General features: G+C 31.5%; 1 protein-coding gene across 1 annotated transcript in view; it reads left to right on the plus strand.

Moving 5' to 3' along the window:
• LOC143228685 (sterol O-acyltransferase 1-like) overlaps nt 1–17,760 on the plus strand; it is a 43,074-nt gene that overhangs the window by 2,654 nt on the left and 22,660 nt on the right. The window contains exons 4-7 of the mRNA XM_076459947.1: nt 9,349–9,405; nt 13,508–13,615; nt 13,807–13,958; nt 16,327–16,454. Coding sequence (XP_076316062.1) covers nt 9,349–9,405; nt 13,508–13,615; nt 13,807–13,958; nt 16,327–16,454 — 445 coding nt within the window. The remainder of the gene's footprint in view (nt 1–9,348; nt 9,406–13,507; nt 13,616–13,806; nt 13,959–16,326; nt 16,455–17,760) is intronic.

Below are 17,760 nucleotides of genomic sequence, written 5' to 3' on the forward strand. Positions count from 1 at the left end.
GATAATGGAATTATACAGTGTACAAAATTCAAATACAGAAAACTGATGCTTCAGCATATTATTGCAAATATGGACGACTGTAAGAAAGCCTCCGAAATGACCGTGAAAACTGACGTGTTAGATGCAATTGCATTTTAAAGTTACCCAATCAAATGCGTAAAAGATGAATGCGTAATAAAGTGCTTTCGAAACTGTAGATTTATTCTTGATAATGGCGGAGATTGTGGAGAAGTTGTTTGTTATGACGATTCTAGTGAAATCCAAACTCTGATTGAGAAGATTAATGCAGATGATTCTGTGAACGCGTAAAGTTTTGTGAACGTTGACAAGAATGTTTTAACAGAAAATGATGAAACTGATTTAAAATCTGTAATAGAATCGCAGTGTGAGAGATTCAAAAGCTGAACAAAATGGAAAAGATAGTGAGGAAATAGAAATTCCTACGTCATCGCAAGTGTTAAGTTATATTAACGCAATAAAATTGTATGCAAAAATGAAGGAGGAAAATGTACTTCATGAAAAAGCCGTAGAATTGGCGTTCTCTTTTAACCGTATGAGAAAGACCATTATAAAAAAACGAAACAGTTGAAATTGTACACTTTCTTCAAGTAAATTTGATTAAGAGTTTGTGTACATATGTATATTTTGAATGTCTGTTTTTGTTCTTATCTAATAAATATAGCATAAACAATATAATAACTCTATTCACAGACGTCTTACTTCTCTTGAGTCAAGTAAGTATAACGTTCCGCTCAAAAATTATATATAATTAAGGAAATGCACGTTCACTAAGTTAACTGTAATAGCATACCCACTCTATGTCCAGTGACGACGAGGCCATTTATCCAGTAATAGGGTTCATTGGTCCAAGTGTATACTATGTATGTAGTAACTGAACGAGACGGTATTTACAGTATATCACCAACAGCTTGAAGAAAAGTGTTTTAGAGACGTGATTTGCTTATTTGTTACTATGGTCAAAGTTACACGATGTATTGTGAGCATCATCAGTATAGGAAACCGATTTTTAACATTATAATAAGCCCACAGACTCACGGTATTTACAGTATATCACCAACAGCTTGAAGAAAAGTGTTTTAGAGACGTGATTTGCTTATTTATTACTATGGTCAAAGCTACACTATGTATTGTGAGCGTCATCAGTATAGGTTTGTTTGTTTGTTTGTTTGGAAATTTCGCACAAAGCTACTCGAGGGCTATCTGTGCTAGCCGTCCCTAATTTAGCAGTGTAAGACTAGAGGGAAGGCAGCTAGTCATCACCACCCACCGCCAACTCTTGGGCTACTCTTTACCAACGAATAGTGGGATTGACCGTCACATTATACACCCCCACGGCTAGGAGGGCGAGCATGTTTATCGTGACGCGGGCGCGAACCCGCGACCCTCGGATTACGAGTCGCACGCCTTACGCGCTAGGCCATGCCGGGCCTATCAGTATAGGAAACCGATTTTTAACATTATAATAAGCCCACAGACTCACGGTATTTACAGTATATCACCAACAGCTTGAAGAAAAGTGTTTTAGAGACGTGATTTGCTTATTTGTTACTATGGTTAAAGTTACACTATGTATTGTGAGCGTCATCAGTATAGGAAACCGATTTTTAACATTATAGTAAGCCCACAGACTCACCACTGAACCACTAAGGTCAGTTTCAGTAAGTAGATTAATTTTGATCAATTTTGTTAAAGTCTTTGCACATCACGAATGGGTTTATGGGTTTTATTAACGACAAATTATTTTATTAGCACTAAATTGTTTATTATTAATATAATTTATATAGTTATTTTACTTGAACTAAGTTTTATTGATTATTCTAAGTAACTAAGAAACCCGTAAACTACTCTTTTTTTTTTTTTTTTTGTTACACAAAACTTATTGAAGTAAATTTTCTGTGATCTGGGTATGGCCCGGCATGGCCTAGCGCGTAAGGCGTGCGACTCGTAATCCGAGGGTCGCGGGTTCGCGCCCCCGTCGCGCTAAATATGCTCGCCCTCCCAGCCGTGGGGGTGTATAATGTGACGGTCAATCCCACTATTCGTTGGTAAAAGAGTAGCCCAAGAGTTGGCGGTGGGTGGTGATGACTAGCTGCCTTCCCTCTAGTCTTACACTGCTAAATTAGGGACGGCTAGCACAGATAGCCCTCGAGTAGCTTTGTGCGAAATTCCAAAACAAACAAACAAACAAACAAACTGTGATCTGGGTCACAGGATGATTAGGATCTGTGAATTCTATGCCGAGGGTGGGATTATTCAACCCAATTGTTTAAGAATGTTTTGTTTGGGGACAAGGGAGCATCCAGATACAACTCGCTTTTATAGAACAGGCGCCGAATAACCTACATGTATTGTGCTCAAACGCAAATGATAAAACAACATGAATGAGTTATAAACAATTCTTTGTGTATTGTCTATTGTGCATGTTTATGTTAAGAAGTTAAATACGTGTATGGGGAAATACCATTATGTGCTGCGCTTGTCATATACGTAAGGCAGCAATTGCGTTTCTTGTTCTGCTTTTCGGTGGTAATTGAGTGCATATTTTGTACATATACTCAATAGGGATATATTCAAGAAGTCTTAGGGCTAAGGTAAAATTCTGTTTTGTTAAAAAAATGGGTTGTTACAAATTCTGTCAGACGTACTCATACGTACTCTATGAGTATTAAAGGCTGAGAAGAATTTTATAATAATTGATGATTTGAAACTTTTTTTTTTCTCGTGCAATAAGTTTGAGATGTGTAATTAGTTTACTGGCGGATTTCTTTATGTTTTTGAAATGTTCAGCTTATGTAAGGCGGTCGCCGAAGGTGATACAAAGCAACTTGGCAGTAGGGAATAATTTTATTTCGGTAGTACTTAGTTTTAGTTTAGACATCAGCAGAGCATAATGCCTGTCGTTAGTTTAGTTTAGTATTTCATTCCAGTAATTACATCAATCTACTATAGTGTCAATTGAAACATTTCAATCTCGTGTTATTACATGCAACACCCTTAAGAAGGACACTAGATAAAATGAACATTACTAATGTTAAATTCACATTGTATTCTACAAGTGTTATCTGTAATACTCTAACATTATTAATGTTGAACACAATCATACAAGTTTTGTTTATCTGTGATACTCTCACATTACTAATGTTTAACACTGTGTAATACAGGATATGTTTATCTGTAATGCAAATTGTTTGTTGAACTTAGAGTATATAAATCTCAAAATGGAGACCTTTAATCTGATCCTTTGATGCATTTCTTCTGTTATGATGCCACATTTTGAACCTTGCCAAAAGGTATCTGATAAACTAGGCTTTTATGGTTATTGTGGGATCACAATAATCTCTATAGACTTATCTGTATTGCTCATAATAATTTCCACTTGGTTGTTCTAATCCAATTTACTTAAAATTATAATCACTTTTATCTAATTTTGTGATTACAATGTTCTTACAGCATATGAAAGCTTCTAAAGTGTGGATTTCATATTTAATTCTATTTCTGTTCTTGTAACATCCAGATGGCACTAACAGTGACTCAGGTTTTAATTGTGAAAATATTGTGTATCCAATTTCCCAGATTTGACACATTTCCAAACCTACAAAATAATACTGTTCAATATCTTTCTTGCTAAGAATAGAAAATTATAGTCCTCAGACAAATAGAAGTCCGACAAATTATGAATAGTAGTATCATCTGGGTGTTACAAGAACAAATACCCTCATCTCTACTCTGTAACACAATTAAGTCTATGTAACTGTTCAACTCTAGTCTTAGATAATGCTTTATTATTACACTTTGTAATTTTAATTTTGAATACCTTAGGGATGGAGGAGACTATTCCTATGTTTTCAGTTACATTTCAGTACATTTTCATGTCAGTTCTTTTTAAGTTTAAAATCACAGATAAAGCATGTCAGATTAAAGCAAAAAAGCTTATTTTAAGATTGCTTGTGTTTTTTTGGTGTTTCTTGATGACAAAAAAAAAACACTTGAAATAAAAATTATCTCAGAATGGCTGGTATGGATATTAACCTCGCACAAAAAGATATTAATTCTATAAACAACTTAAAACAAGACAACAACATCAAAGTTCTAAAAGCAGATAAAGGCAATGCTAGAGTTGTAATGAACACAAATGAATACATTCAATAAATGAATTACATCTTATCAGATACAAACAAATTTTAACTACTAAACACAAATACAACAAAAGCACATGAAAACCAATTAAACAAAACACTACCACAAATGAAATAAACCAACACAATATCAGAAATCATTCTGACCTATGAAAGACTGTCTCATGAACACCACAACTATACAGCACCCCCAAACCTCACAAACCTGATTGTCCTCTATAATCCATAATGTTGACCAATGAATCATTTAACTACAATCTCAGTAAATGTATAGTGTGGGCATTTTCTAAATATGTAACATCAACCGGCTCCTTTTTCAAAGACTCTTTCAACTTTAAATATATTCAACTAAATCATAAAACCTTAATGGCCAGTTTTGATGTAATCTCCCTCTTCACAGAAGTCCCAACAGCTGAAGCCTGAAAGACAGTTTTAGAACTTTATATCCAAGACCCCAACCCATTGTTACACATCTCCATCAATCCATTAGCAACTCTTATAGAATTCACTACCACCAAAACTAACTTTATGTTCAATAACCAAAACCACCTACAAATAAATGGCCTAAGTATGAGGAATCCCATGTCACCAATTCTAGTCAACTTTTTTATGACACAGATTGAATCTCAAGCAATCAATTCAGCCTTACACCCACCACTATACTGGTACAGGTATGTTGATGATACAATTGCTGGATTCACATCTACAGAACACGCAGTTTATTCAATCATGTTAACGTGATACACCCCAACATTAAGTTCATCTGTGAACAGGAAAAAACTAACCAAATATAATTTCTTAACCTCAAGATCACTAGTACTGATCCACAATTCAAAACAGAAATACACAGAAAAATCACCCACACCGTATTATACATTCTCTGGGACTCAACACATGAAACAAAACAAAAACTCAAGATGTTAAGAAACCAAATAAGCACAACCACAAAACTCTGCTCACAAGGTAAAATTAATGATGAAGTTAATATAAAACAACACTTCATAAACATCAACAAATGTCCTCAAAAAACCATGGAAAAAATGATACGCACACATCTAGCCCAACAACAAACAAACAGCAATAAATCTCAAGATACAACAAACTACAAAACCTTATACTGCTGCGTACGTCAGCAAAAAAATAACCAACATTTGGAAAAAACTCGAAACGCTAAATTTATTCAAAAACCAGGTACAAAACTAAAGTCCATACAATGTAAAAACTACACTGACAAACACAACACTAACATAATTTATAAAATACAATGCAACAATTATTGTCACAATTTCTATATTGGAGAAACAAACAGAAATATGGAAAATAGATTCAGTGAACACAAAATAAAAATCTTTCAAACGGTTTTGAACACTGCAAGTCAAATAAATACAACTTAACCATAGAAAACACCCAGATACTAAGTATAGAAACAAAAATATACAAATGCAAAATCAAACAAACCTTAATTCTACAGCAACTAAAACCAAAATTAAACCAATATAAAGGAATACCTTATACCTATACTAATTAATAACCTAACATCTGCCTGCAACACCCTTTAAAATTCAGTACCTGTTTATACTCTCGTCTATAAGATGTGTCCAGCAACAGTCACTTGCAAACTCTCTCCTTCTTAACCTTAAGATTACCTAAAAAGATCAAAATACTATTCTCTCCTTATCAATAAAAGTGTTAATGTCCATGCCAGCTGTTCTGAGATACAGAAAATAATTTGTTAATGGACAACTTAAACTGAAGATGTTTTTGGACAACATATTCATTTTTGTAAGTTAGGAGAATATTTTCTTGAAACAAATGTTTATGTAGTTTGAAATTAAGTCTTTGTAAAGTGTTCCATTGTACCTGAATACAAGTTATCTTCTTATGGCAAATCCTTTTCCTACAGAACTTATGTTCTAATGGCAGAACCTTTTTCCTACAGAACTTGGTATCTTATAATGGCAGAACCCCTATCCTACAGAACTTATCTTCTTATGGCAGAACCCCTTTCCTACAGAACTTGGTATCTTCTAATGGCAGAACCCCTATCCTACAGAACTTGGTATCTTCTAATGGCAGAACCTCTTTCCTACAGAACTTGGTATCTTATAATGGCAGAACCTCTTTCCAACAGAACTTGGTATCTTCTAATGGCAGATCCACTTTCACACAGAACTTATCTTCTAATGGCAGAATCCCTTTTCTGTCAAACTCACAACTCCCTGGTGATAGATCCTTGTTTTGTTTTTTCTCAACAATAACTAACCATTTCACCTTCTCAACTCTGATCATCTTCTTGTCAATCATTCTTAGTTCCATTTACATATTAAATTTATATCTTTCTATTATTTGTTTTTTCAACTAAGAAGAACAATTGCATTTTGCAATCCTGCTTCTTACTATTATTGTGTGACCAACCTCAGATTTGCCTAACATGTACCTCACAGTAATTCCTGTACTATTAATATTACTTAACACTTTCTAACTGTTGAAAAAAATACATATGACATAGTTTCCTCTACAAAAAACATTTATACCCTTTTCATATCTACCACATATAAAAAAGGTTACTTCACATAAATCATATTTAAACAATGACGCATATATGCCACATATAAAAAAGGTTACTTCACATAAATCATATTTAAACAATGACGCATATATACCACATATAAAAAAGGCTACTTCATCACATGAATCATATTTAAACAATGACACATATCTACCACATATGAAAAAGGTTACTTCATCACATAAATCATATTTAAACAATGACACATATCTACCACATATGAAAAAGGTTACTTCATCACATAAATCATATTTAAACAATGACACATATCTACCACATATAAAAAAGGTTACTTCATCACATAAATCATATTTAAACAATGACACATATATACCACATATAAAAAAGGTTACTTCACATAAATCATATTTAAACAATGATGCATATCTACCACATATAAAAAGGTTACTTCATCACATAAATCATATTTAAACAATGACACATATCTACCACATGTGAAAAAGGTTACTTCATCATAAAAATCATATTAAAACAATGACACATATCTACCACACATAAAAAAGGTTACTTCATCACATAAATCATATTTAAACAATGACACATATCTACCACACATAAAAAATGTTACTTCATCACATAAATCATATTTAAACAATGACACATATCTACCACATATAAAAAAGGTTACTTCATCACATAAATCATATTTAAACAATGACACATATCTACCACATATAAAAAGGTTACTTCATCATATAAATCATATTTAAACAATGACACATATCTACCACATATAAAAAGGTTACTTCATCATATAAATCATATTTAAACAATGACACATATCTACCACATATAAAAAGGTTACTTCACATAAATCATATGTAAACAATGACACATATCTACCACATATAAAAAGGTTACTTCATCATATAAATCATATTTAAACAATGATGCATATCTACCACATATAAAAAGGTTACTTCATCACATAAATCATATTTAAACAATGACACATATCTACCACATGTGAAAAAGGTTACTTCATCATAAAAATCATATTAAAACAATGACACATATCTACCACACATAAAAAAGGTTACTTCATCACATAAATCATATTTAAACAATGACACATATCTACCACACATAAAAAATGTTACTTCATCACATAAATCATATTTAAACAATGACACATATCTACCACATATAAAAAGGTTACTTCATCACATAAATCATATTTAAACAATGACACATATCTACCACATATAAAAAGGTTACTTCATCATATAAATCATATTTAAACAATGACACATATCTACCACATATAAAAAGGTTACTTCATCATATAAATCATATTTAAACAATGACACATATCTACCACATATAAAAAGGTTACTTCACATAAATCATATGTAAACAATGACACATATCTACCACATATAAAAAGGTTACTTCATCATATAAATCATATTTAAACAATGACACATATCTACCACATATAAAAAGGTTACTTCACATAAATCATATGTAAACAATGACACATATCTACCACATATAAAAAAGGTTACTTCATCACATAAATCATATTTAAACAATGACACATGTCTACCACATATAAAAAAGGTTACTTCATCACATAAATCATATTTAAACAATGACACATATATACCACATATAAAAAAAGGTTACTTCATCACATAAACTATATTTAAACAATTACACATATCTACCACATATAAAAAAAAGGTTACTTTATCACATAAACTATATTTAAACAATTACACGTAGGTTTAAAATTTTATTATATTCAAATGCTTGTACAAACCTCCATGACATTTGTAAAAATGGGAGTATGATGCACCTGAATTGTAAAGTATTGTTGTTTTTGTTCCATTTTAGATGTACGAAATTGAGTTGTATGACATCTGAATGTGTGTATCAGATGAAGATAAACTGATAATATGAAGTTATGGAATAGCTGTTTGTGAGATAATTGATAGCATCTCATCTTGAATAGGAAAGCATGATCTTGCACAACATTTAAAGTACAAGTACATTCAGTTGGGTTTATGATATTCTGGTTTTTAAGGTAGTTAATACAAATATAATAATGATTCTACTGTTTTATTAATGTAAGGTTTTAATTCTTTCAATGTTTTTACTTTTGGTTTTTCTCTATGTTCAATACTAGTTTATGATCTTTTTTCAGTTATACGTTCATTTTCATTTGACTCTTCATGTTTGCATCTAGTCATTATTAGGTCTTTCTCTTACATAGAAGCTTTCACAGTATAAACATATTAGTTTATATGCTGTACCCATTGCCATATTTTTTATTATTATGTAACTTTAGTAGAAAACTTTCAATATTAGTTTATGTTTAGTTATGATTTTAGTTTCTTTTTGCTTAATTTGTACAGTAAGCAAATTATTAGTATTAGTGAAAAAATATAAATATGAGTCCATTTAAAGTAACTAAATTAATTAAAATTTGTCAGCAGATATAAACAAATGTACCCAGCTAGAGAAACAAATTTCATAGTTATATTTAAAACAGTCTTTTCAATGTTAAACAAATTGAATATGTAGTTTGAAATTTTTCCAACATTCCATTTCAGTGTTTGCAATTATGTGAATTTAAAAGGTTTGTTATTTTCTTAGGTTGGAAAAGGATGAACTTCCAGAAAAGAGATTTCTTCTTCGTGATTCAGTTCTCACGTAAGCTAAGCCTACATCTTATATTCTTCATATTTGAGAACATTTTATTAATCATTCTACACACATACATATACTAAAAGCTGAAATAAAGATAAACTGCAAGGTGGTGTTCTTAATACTTATATAAGCTTTAATATGCATCTAGGATCCCATTATTATATGTAATATATATGTATATGTGTTTGTTCTTTTTTGAACTTTATGACAATAATATTCTCTACTATAAGTAACTTATTTGCTTAAATGATTGAGTAGGTTGATCTGTTATCAAATTAATTAATAGTATTTTTTATGAAGTATGTTTAAGTTTATTTGTAGGATCATTGTTGTTTTAAAATTATTTCTGTTTTTCAGTCCCAGTTGGGGGCTAATTTATGTTTCTGGTAAATAATGTATCTTCCAATACCATACATTAAATCCTCTCATATAAATGGTTATTTTCATTCAGTGCTGCCCTCTGTATGGAAAAATGTTTTTGCATGCCAGCAGTCTTGAGCTCCCAGATTTAAAACCTACCAATAGGAATGCAACACACTCTCCCAATGCATATGACTTCCTGTATTCAATTATACCAAACTGTTACTTTTCATTTTGCAGTGCTCATATCAAGATGTATTTTTTGTACCCTTAAATTGTGTTTCTTCTTTAAACTTCAAACATTTTCATTCAGAAGTGGATTTGTTGTTTCTAATTTTTAAATAGTTTGTGAAATTAAAGGTAACTTATTTTTTCCTAATTTTACTTTTTTATCCTAACACTGCTGGTTATTTATTGTTATCAATGAGTTCTGAAGTCTGAGTTACCACTTTGGAGGTAATACCATCTGTCAATGGGTTTACAGGCTTCAGGAGGAGTGTGAGTAACTCAGTTATAGAGTTACCAGCTCTCATCTGTCATGAGATTGATTGTTATATGAGTCAATCTGCTTCTCCTGATATTGCTGTTATTATTCCTGCATGTGTCAAACCAGGTGGAGTCTACAAGGAATTTGACAGTTTTTTCCACCACCTGATTTTGACATGTGTTTCTATGTTCCTACTGCAAAATAAGCTATGCCTAATACAATGTTTTTATATGTCACTTCGTAGATGTGCTTTTTAAAATTCATTTCCCTGATTTCTTGTCATCCATTTTCTTCTTTGTTACAAGATACCACCTCGTCTCAGCATTTTATATTCCCTTCTTCCTCAGTTATTATGGTTTATGCAAAGTTTTTGTCTCTCAGTTGACTGAGGGTGTTAACATGCTTCATCCTCTTAGGGCTTCAGGTCCCCTTGCTTTAGTATACCTTCAGGCTGAATTTCTATTTCTTGATTCTTAACTGTATGAATCACTTTTAGCCATGTGAGGCATACCTTGATCATTCTGTTTGTTTATCCCTGGCTCTGTTTTCTCACCTTCACCTTACCCTACAGTGCATATCTGTTATCCACCTCATTCCTGAACTACTACATTGTGATCTGTAAAGTTTTTTGAGGGATAATAATTATCCTCTCTCCATAATTATCTCAGTGTTAGCATTTTTGTCTTTGGCTCTTTCCTTACACATGTGGTTTTTCTGTTGTTAGAATCTTCTGGGGAAGGTCATTGTATTGTCCAAGGTTCGTTTATCTTGTTTATCTCCAGGACTTGCGTATGGCCCCCTTCCTTTGGCAATGTTTTTTTTGGAAATATTTCTGTTACTTTAGAATGGGTGAGACAGCAATCTACCCTTTTATCTTTGGTTGATTGTTTGTCTCATCTGAAGCCTAGACAAACTCTATTACTGTTTCCTGTACTGTTCCTTTCCAGCTCTTACATCAAGGGGTTCCTCCTCTTGTTATCAATGCTGATAGGCACAGAGCCAACAATATCAGTGACTACTTGATGGGTTCCAGTCCAGTGTGGGCTCATTGAATGGTTTTGTTCCCTTATGATGAGTTTTCACCATAGATCAATGGATTATTTGGGTATTATCCAAGGGACTTGTCACTTACTTCCTTTCCCTCCTCTGTTGTCTCTGATACCCATAGTTTTTTTGTTACTTCAGGAACCTACCACCAGTCAATGTCTCTCTTCATGGCATTTGTCAGCACAAATAGTACCAACCAGTCTCTCATGGCATTTGTCTGCATAAATAATACCAACCAATCTCTCTCTTCATGACATCTGTCTACACAATTAGTACTAACCAATCTCTCTCTTCATGGTGTCTGTCTACACAAATAGAACCAACCAATCTCTCTCTTCATGGTGTCTGTCTGCCCAAATAGAACCAACCAATCTCTCTCTTCATGGTGTCTGTCTACACAAATAGAACCAACCAATCTCTCTCTTCTTTGTGTCTGTCTACACAAATAGAACCAACCAATCTTTTTCTTCATGGTGTCTGTCTACACAAATAGTAGTTTTCAAAGGTTTTACTGAACAGATTTTTTTTTTGCTAAACATGTCACTTGGGATTTATGCATTTTTTGTTCTGACATAAAGGATATCTAAAATTAATTAATTAAGATGTTTATTAAATTGTATGCACTAGTTATGTATTTTTTGTTGGTTACCCTCAATTCAATGCATAATCTGTCAATAAGTTTATAGAACCTTTTAAAGTTTCATCCTGCAGTAGAAGATATAAGATGTTCTTCACTCGTTTAATATTCTTTTGGGCTATATTTGGATGATTCAATTCATGTGTTAGCTAGAGGATTCATGATATCAATATTAAGTTCATAAGAGTAGACATAAGCAGTTCTAAATCATGTCACAAAAATCTAGTAACTTTGTGAGATATATAGGAACAAAGTTAGATTATAAAGGCAATTGAGTATTAAGTTAGTTTAGTTTTTGTATCAGTGTTGGTTATCACATGCATACTCTATTGATTAGCTGTGAAATTGTACAAGTAAGCTCCTTTTTTACATTAGTTAGCAAGATATTTCTAGTTGAGTGTCATTTATCAACTTAAGCCTTCAATTACAACAATGTACAAACTTACAGACCATTAAGGAAGAAATGAACTAAGCAGTATTTGTTAATGTGACTGAATTTTGAATTATTTTTAGCAAATAATATAAAAGAGCTTGCCCAACAAAAGAACAGTATATTTCTTTTGAGGAAGAAACATTTTATGAAAATAAAGTTTTAATATGGAAATATGTTATTTGTTATAAAAATTGCCTGTGTGTTTTCTAGATTTTCCTAAAATGCTTTCATAAAATTTTAGCTTTTTGTGACTTGAGCTACTACCATTTTCTTATAGAAATACTTCTGTAACTTACTTATGTACAGAACACATTATGGTGAGTAAAGTTATAATAAAAACCTCTATGTAGAGAACAAACAACATGTTTTGACAGAACACTGATTTGTCTTCTTAATGCTAAAACATGGATGCCCTCATCATCTTTACAAATTCGTGATGGTCAAGTTACTATTATTTATCATGTGATGTAACAAGATCATCTCTGATCATTGTTGAAGGTATGTGTAAAATAATATCACTTAATAAAGATAACTGTGTAGAAAGGCTCAGTATATAAAACTATGTTTTTTATATGCCTGTAAGAAACTTCTTTTTTTTTAACCAAATATTCTAAATTTACTTCATAATCTTCCACCACCAGAATTTTCTAGCTTAGACACGGGCTTTGCTGCTATGTATTTTATACAAGAAATATAATAGAGAACTAATAAGATAAACATTGAAAGTGTACTTTGATAATTTACTTATTTCTTTTTCTGTTTCTTGTTAAAGGTGAAAAAGAGAGACATTACAAATCTCACAGTGTGTTTGGTTTCAGTATATTGTTTTGTGATTGAATGTTTTTTTATCATATGTGTTTCATAAACCTTGGAATAGATTTATTCTTTACCAGGCTTTATACAGTATTTAAAGCTCATGTCTCAAGATTTTATTTACAAAATACACTTCCTTGCATTTCATATGGCATAAAACACTTCCATAAGAACAATGTGTATCAAAACAATGGAAAATTTGGAAATTTGTGCCCTTTCATAAACAGCATTAGGTGAAAAAAAAACAGTTGTAGCTATTATCAGTCTTATTGCAACAAACTACATGTGGAAAGTATATCACTTGTTAATGTAAAGAAAATGTTTCCAGAGACCTGTGGAAAGTTACGCATTTGTCTTCAGCTTATAACATCTGCCTTGCTATGATGCTTTTGCTCTATTTCAACACAGTTCTACTCTACATAGTTGACACACAGAGGTTAGTCAAGTCTTATTATTTTAACACCAATAGCTACAAGAGTTTTACGTATTGAATAGCTACATATAAAAGAAAATTTGTTTTATATTGAAAATATTACTAGTTTTGAGTTTAGTTAAGTTAGATTTTTTCTAAAGTGAAGAATATTTGTTGTAGTAGATGTTATAAAACGGTATAGATCTTATTTTCAGGTTGGAAGACGACATGGCTATTATCAACTGGGCAGCTGGAGAACGAACTGTTGTAACTCTTCTTTGGTTGGGAATGAAAATGAGCACCATATGTATAGTTTACTTTCTATTTAAGCACTGGGCTTCATTTAGACATAAAAAACAAACTTGTGGTAGGTATTGGGTTTTCTATTTAAGCAATGGTCAAGGAACCCATTAGAAACAATGCTTTCTTAGATTTATTGTTAATATCAGATATTGAAATGATCAAGAGGGTGGAAACTGGGGAACATCTGGGTACAAGTAATCATTGCTCTATTAAGTTCAATGTTTTTCTGCATATAGAGATAAGGAATAATGATATTTTCATTATAAATTTTAAAAGAAAAAACTTTGGATATGACAAGAATTATCTGTTGTCATTTAATCAGTTGAATGATTTGGAGGAACTGATCAGATATTTTAAACATTCAAGGCAAACATATTCCTTCCAGAAAGAAAATTGTGACTGTAAGTAAAATATCAGGTTGGTTCACACAAAGTTTAAGAAATTTAAATTGAGTGGTATGACCAAAAACTTAGAAGATCAAGAAAGTTGGTAAATTAGTTCAATAAAAAGGATGTATGAGAGAAGGTTGGCTCAACATTTAAAAATTAACAGTAAGGCTTTTCAATACATTAAAGGTAAACAGAATGTTAGAATGTGGGTATGACCCTAGAGGGGTGTCAAAGAAAGGCTTGTATCTGATAATTATGATATGGCTGGGTTATAACATTCTCCTTTTGCTTCAGTTTTTACTTATGCAAATTTAAGCAGTATTGCACACCTTAAACAGCTGATAGATGGAAACAATACTGAACAAGGTGATTGTATTAAGTCTGAGCTGGTTAAGAAAAAAACTATGAAGTGTAAAAAAACAGTAACTCTCCTGGCCAAATAATATTTTGTTGAGGGTTTGGAAGGAGGTTTAAGATAGGATATGTGAGTCACTAACTACTATTTTTAGTTAGTTCTTGGATAGTGGGTAAGTACCAGATGATTGAAAGTTGATTAATATCACTTTTTTTTGTTTTAAGAGGTTACAAAAATTGTCCCAGTAATTATAGGCCTACTATTCTTAAATCAGTTGCGTGAAAAGTTTTATAAAGTCTGATAAAAGATGCTTTGAAAGTCATTTAAGGAAGTTTAAAATTTTATTAGTTTCACTTGCCTTACAAATCTTTTGACACCTTGTGTAAAAGTTATTGATTATATAGATGAGGGTGATGGTGTAAATTTTGTGTATCTTGATTTTCAGAAAGCATATGACAAAGTGCCACAAAAAAGGCTTGTAAAATATTATCTCTGTAGGTGTGGTTAGTTAATTGGATAGAAAGTTGGCTAAAAAGAAGAATACAGAGGGTTGTTATAAATAGAGTTTGATCAAATTGGATTAATGTCACAAACCTTAGGGGCTTTATTTATATTTCAAAGAGTTTAATTCATGGTATGTACTCGGCTGTTTTATTTAAATAATTGATCTTGCTTAGATCCCTAAGTTAGTATTTGTTAAAGTGGTAAGGTTTCCCTGATCACACATATTTTATCATGTAGCTTTGTACTCAAACAACAACCTTTTTTCATTAGTGTAAATTATTCATTATGCTATAATATTACAAAAAAGAAAAAAAGAAAAACCTTTCTAGATATATTTGTTAAACCTTTCTGTCAGTCATAATGTTGTTTGAATTAAGCACAAAGCTACACAATGTGCTTTGCCCACCACTGGTATCAAAACCTGGTTTCTAGCAGTGTGAATCCACAGATAAGCTGCTGTGCCACTGTGAGGATAATCATATTAAGGTGATAAAGTTATCAAATCAAAACTTTAATTGCTTGCTTCAAATTTGGACCTTTTGTAAAAATAAATATGAATAATGGATTGTTTTTTTGGTAAAACTAAAATTCATTAAGTTACATATTTTAAATTAAATTTTTACTGAATGATTTAATAAAGAACCATTAGTGATGAGCTATTAACAACCTTGTATATTACTCTCACACAAAACCATGCATTTTTAAAGTGTACTGATGTACAGGTGAGAGGTATTTTTAGTAGAAAAAATAACTTGTCTTTTTGATTGCTGAGGTAACAATAATCTGATCATTTCAATTTGACATATTTTTTGTTTTTCTTTTAGGTTTATTGGATTATGTTTTTGCTTTGGCATACTTGGTTTATTAAAGTATCTGATCATTTCAATTTGACATATTTTTTGTTTTTCTTTTAGGTTTATTGGATTATGTTTTTGCTTTGGCATACTTGGTTTATTAAAGTATCTGATCATTTTAATTTGATATATTTTTTGTTTTTCTTTTCGGTTTATTGGATTATGTTTTTGCTTTGGCATACTTGGTTTATCAAAGTATATGATCATTTTAATTTGATATATTTTTTGTTTTTCTTTTCGGTTTATTGGATTATGTTTTTGCTTTGGCATACTTGGTTTATCAAAGTATATGATCATTTTAATTTGATATATTTTTTGTTTTTCTTTTAGGTTTATTGGATTATGTTTTTGCTTTGGCATACTTGGTTTATCAAAGTACGTTCTTCATCATTCCAGTAATGGTACTAGTTTATCATAACTTACCTCCAATATCATCCTTTGCTATTTTGGCTGAACAGGTAAATATTTCACTGATCTATGACTGAATGACATTCACAACTTTATTAAAATAACTGTTATTGCATCTGACAAAGCAAAAGAGAGTAACTTTCACAACCTCTGGTTCTTTCATAAAATAAGAAGATCATGTTTCAAAGAAGAACAAGCACTGTTGATTATGATTAACCAACAGTTTGTAGAAAATGTCAAACAATGATTTCTAGATAACATCAGTGATGAGATTTAGCAAGTATATACCAGTACAATGAGTCAGATTTAGCTAGTTTAGTACTCGCAGGTTGTCAGGTTTGTATAGAGCCATGATTCTGTACAGTAGGTTTCTCTCAGGTGTTGGTGGTAAATTTCAACAGTAAATGGACAGCACTCAATCCACTTGTTTTAAAATAATATATTCAAAACAAGTCAAATATATATACAAATGTTCATTACGCAGTTATTCACCACAACAGTATTGAGAGCTTTAAATACTCTTCTTATTTGTCAAAAAATTACACAGATTAGTTCAGTTACTGTAAAACTCAACTGAAAAGACAAATTCTTTTCTACCCTGTTATTACAATAGAAACTGAGATGGTTACACTTTAAAAGTTGCCCCTATACACTCTTTATGGCTAAACTTACCAAAACAGGTTAGTTCTATTTGAGTATATCTGTAAAAAATTTTGTTTTATTTTCACATTAAATAACTAACTTATTGCACTGACCATCTTGGTTGCCCAGATGTGTTTGTGTGTGTAAATCGCCCAAATGAGGCCTAGAACTTTCTACACACTACAACAAGACGTTACAATGTAACAATGCTCCTTTAAAGCAAGGAACTACACAACAAATGATTCACAGTTATGAAAAAAACCTGTGACAAATTACTGTTTCTAAAAATACTAAATTTAACACACATGCAGTCAATGATGAATTTTAGTCAGTGCATTTTGATACATTTAGATAGTATCAAGAGTGAGATTTAGTGTTTGGAGTATATTATTACATTGAGGTAGTATCAGGAGTGAGATTTAGTGTTTGGAGTATATTATTACATTGAGATAGTATCAGGAGTGAGATTTAGTGTTTGGAGTATATTATTACATTCAGATAATATCAGGAGTAAGATTTAGTGTTTGGAGTATATTATTACATTCAGATAATATCAGGAGTAAGTTTTAGTCGTTTTGATTATATTATTACATTGAGATAGTATCAGGAGCATGTTTTAGTTGTTTGGAGTATATTATTACATAAAGATAGTATCAGAAGCAAGTTTTAGTTGTTTGGAGTATATTATTACATTGAGATAGTATCAGAAGCAAG

Source organism: Tachypleus tridentatus, chromosome 10 (genome assembly GCF_004210375.1).
Source record: "Tachypleus tridentatus isolate NWPU-2018 chromosome 10, ASM421037v1, whole genome shotgun sequence".
Lineage (NCBI taxonomy): Eukaryota > Metazoa > Arthropoda > Merostomata > Xiphosura > Limulidae > Tachypleus > Tachypleus tridentatus.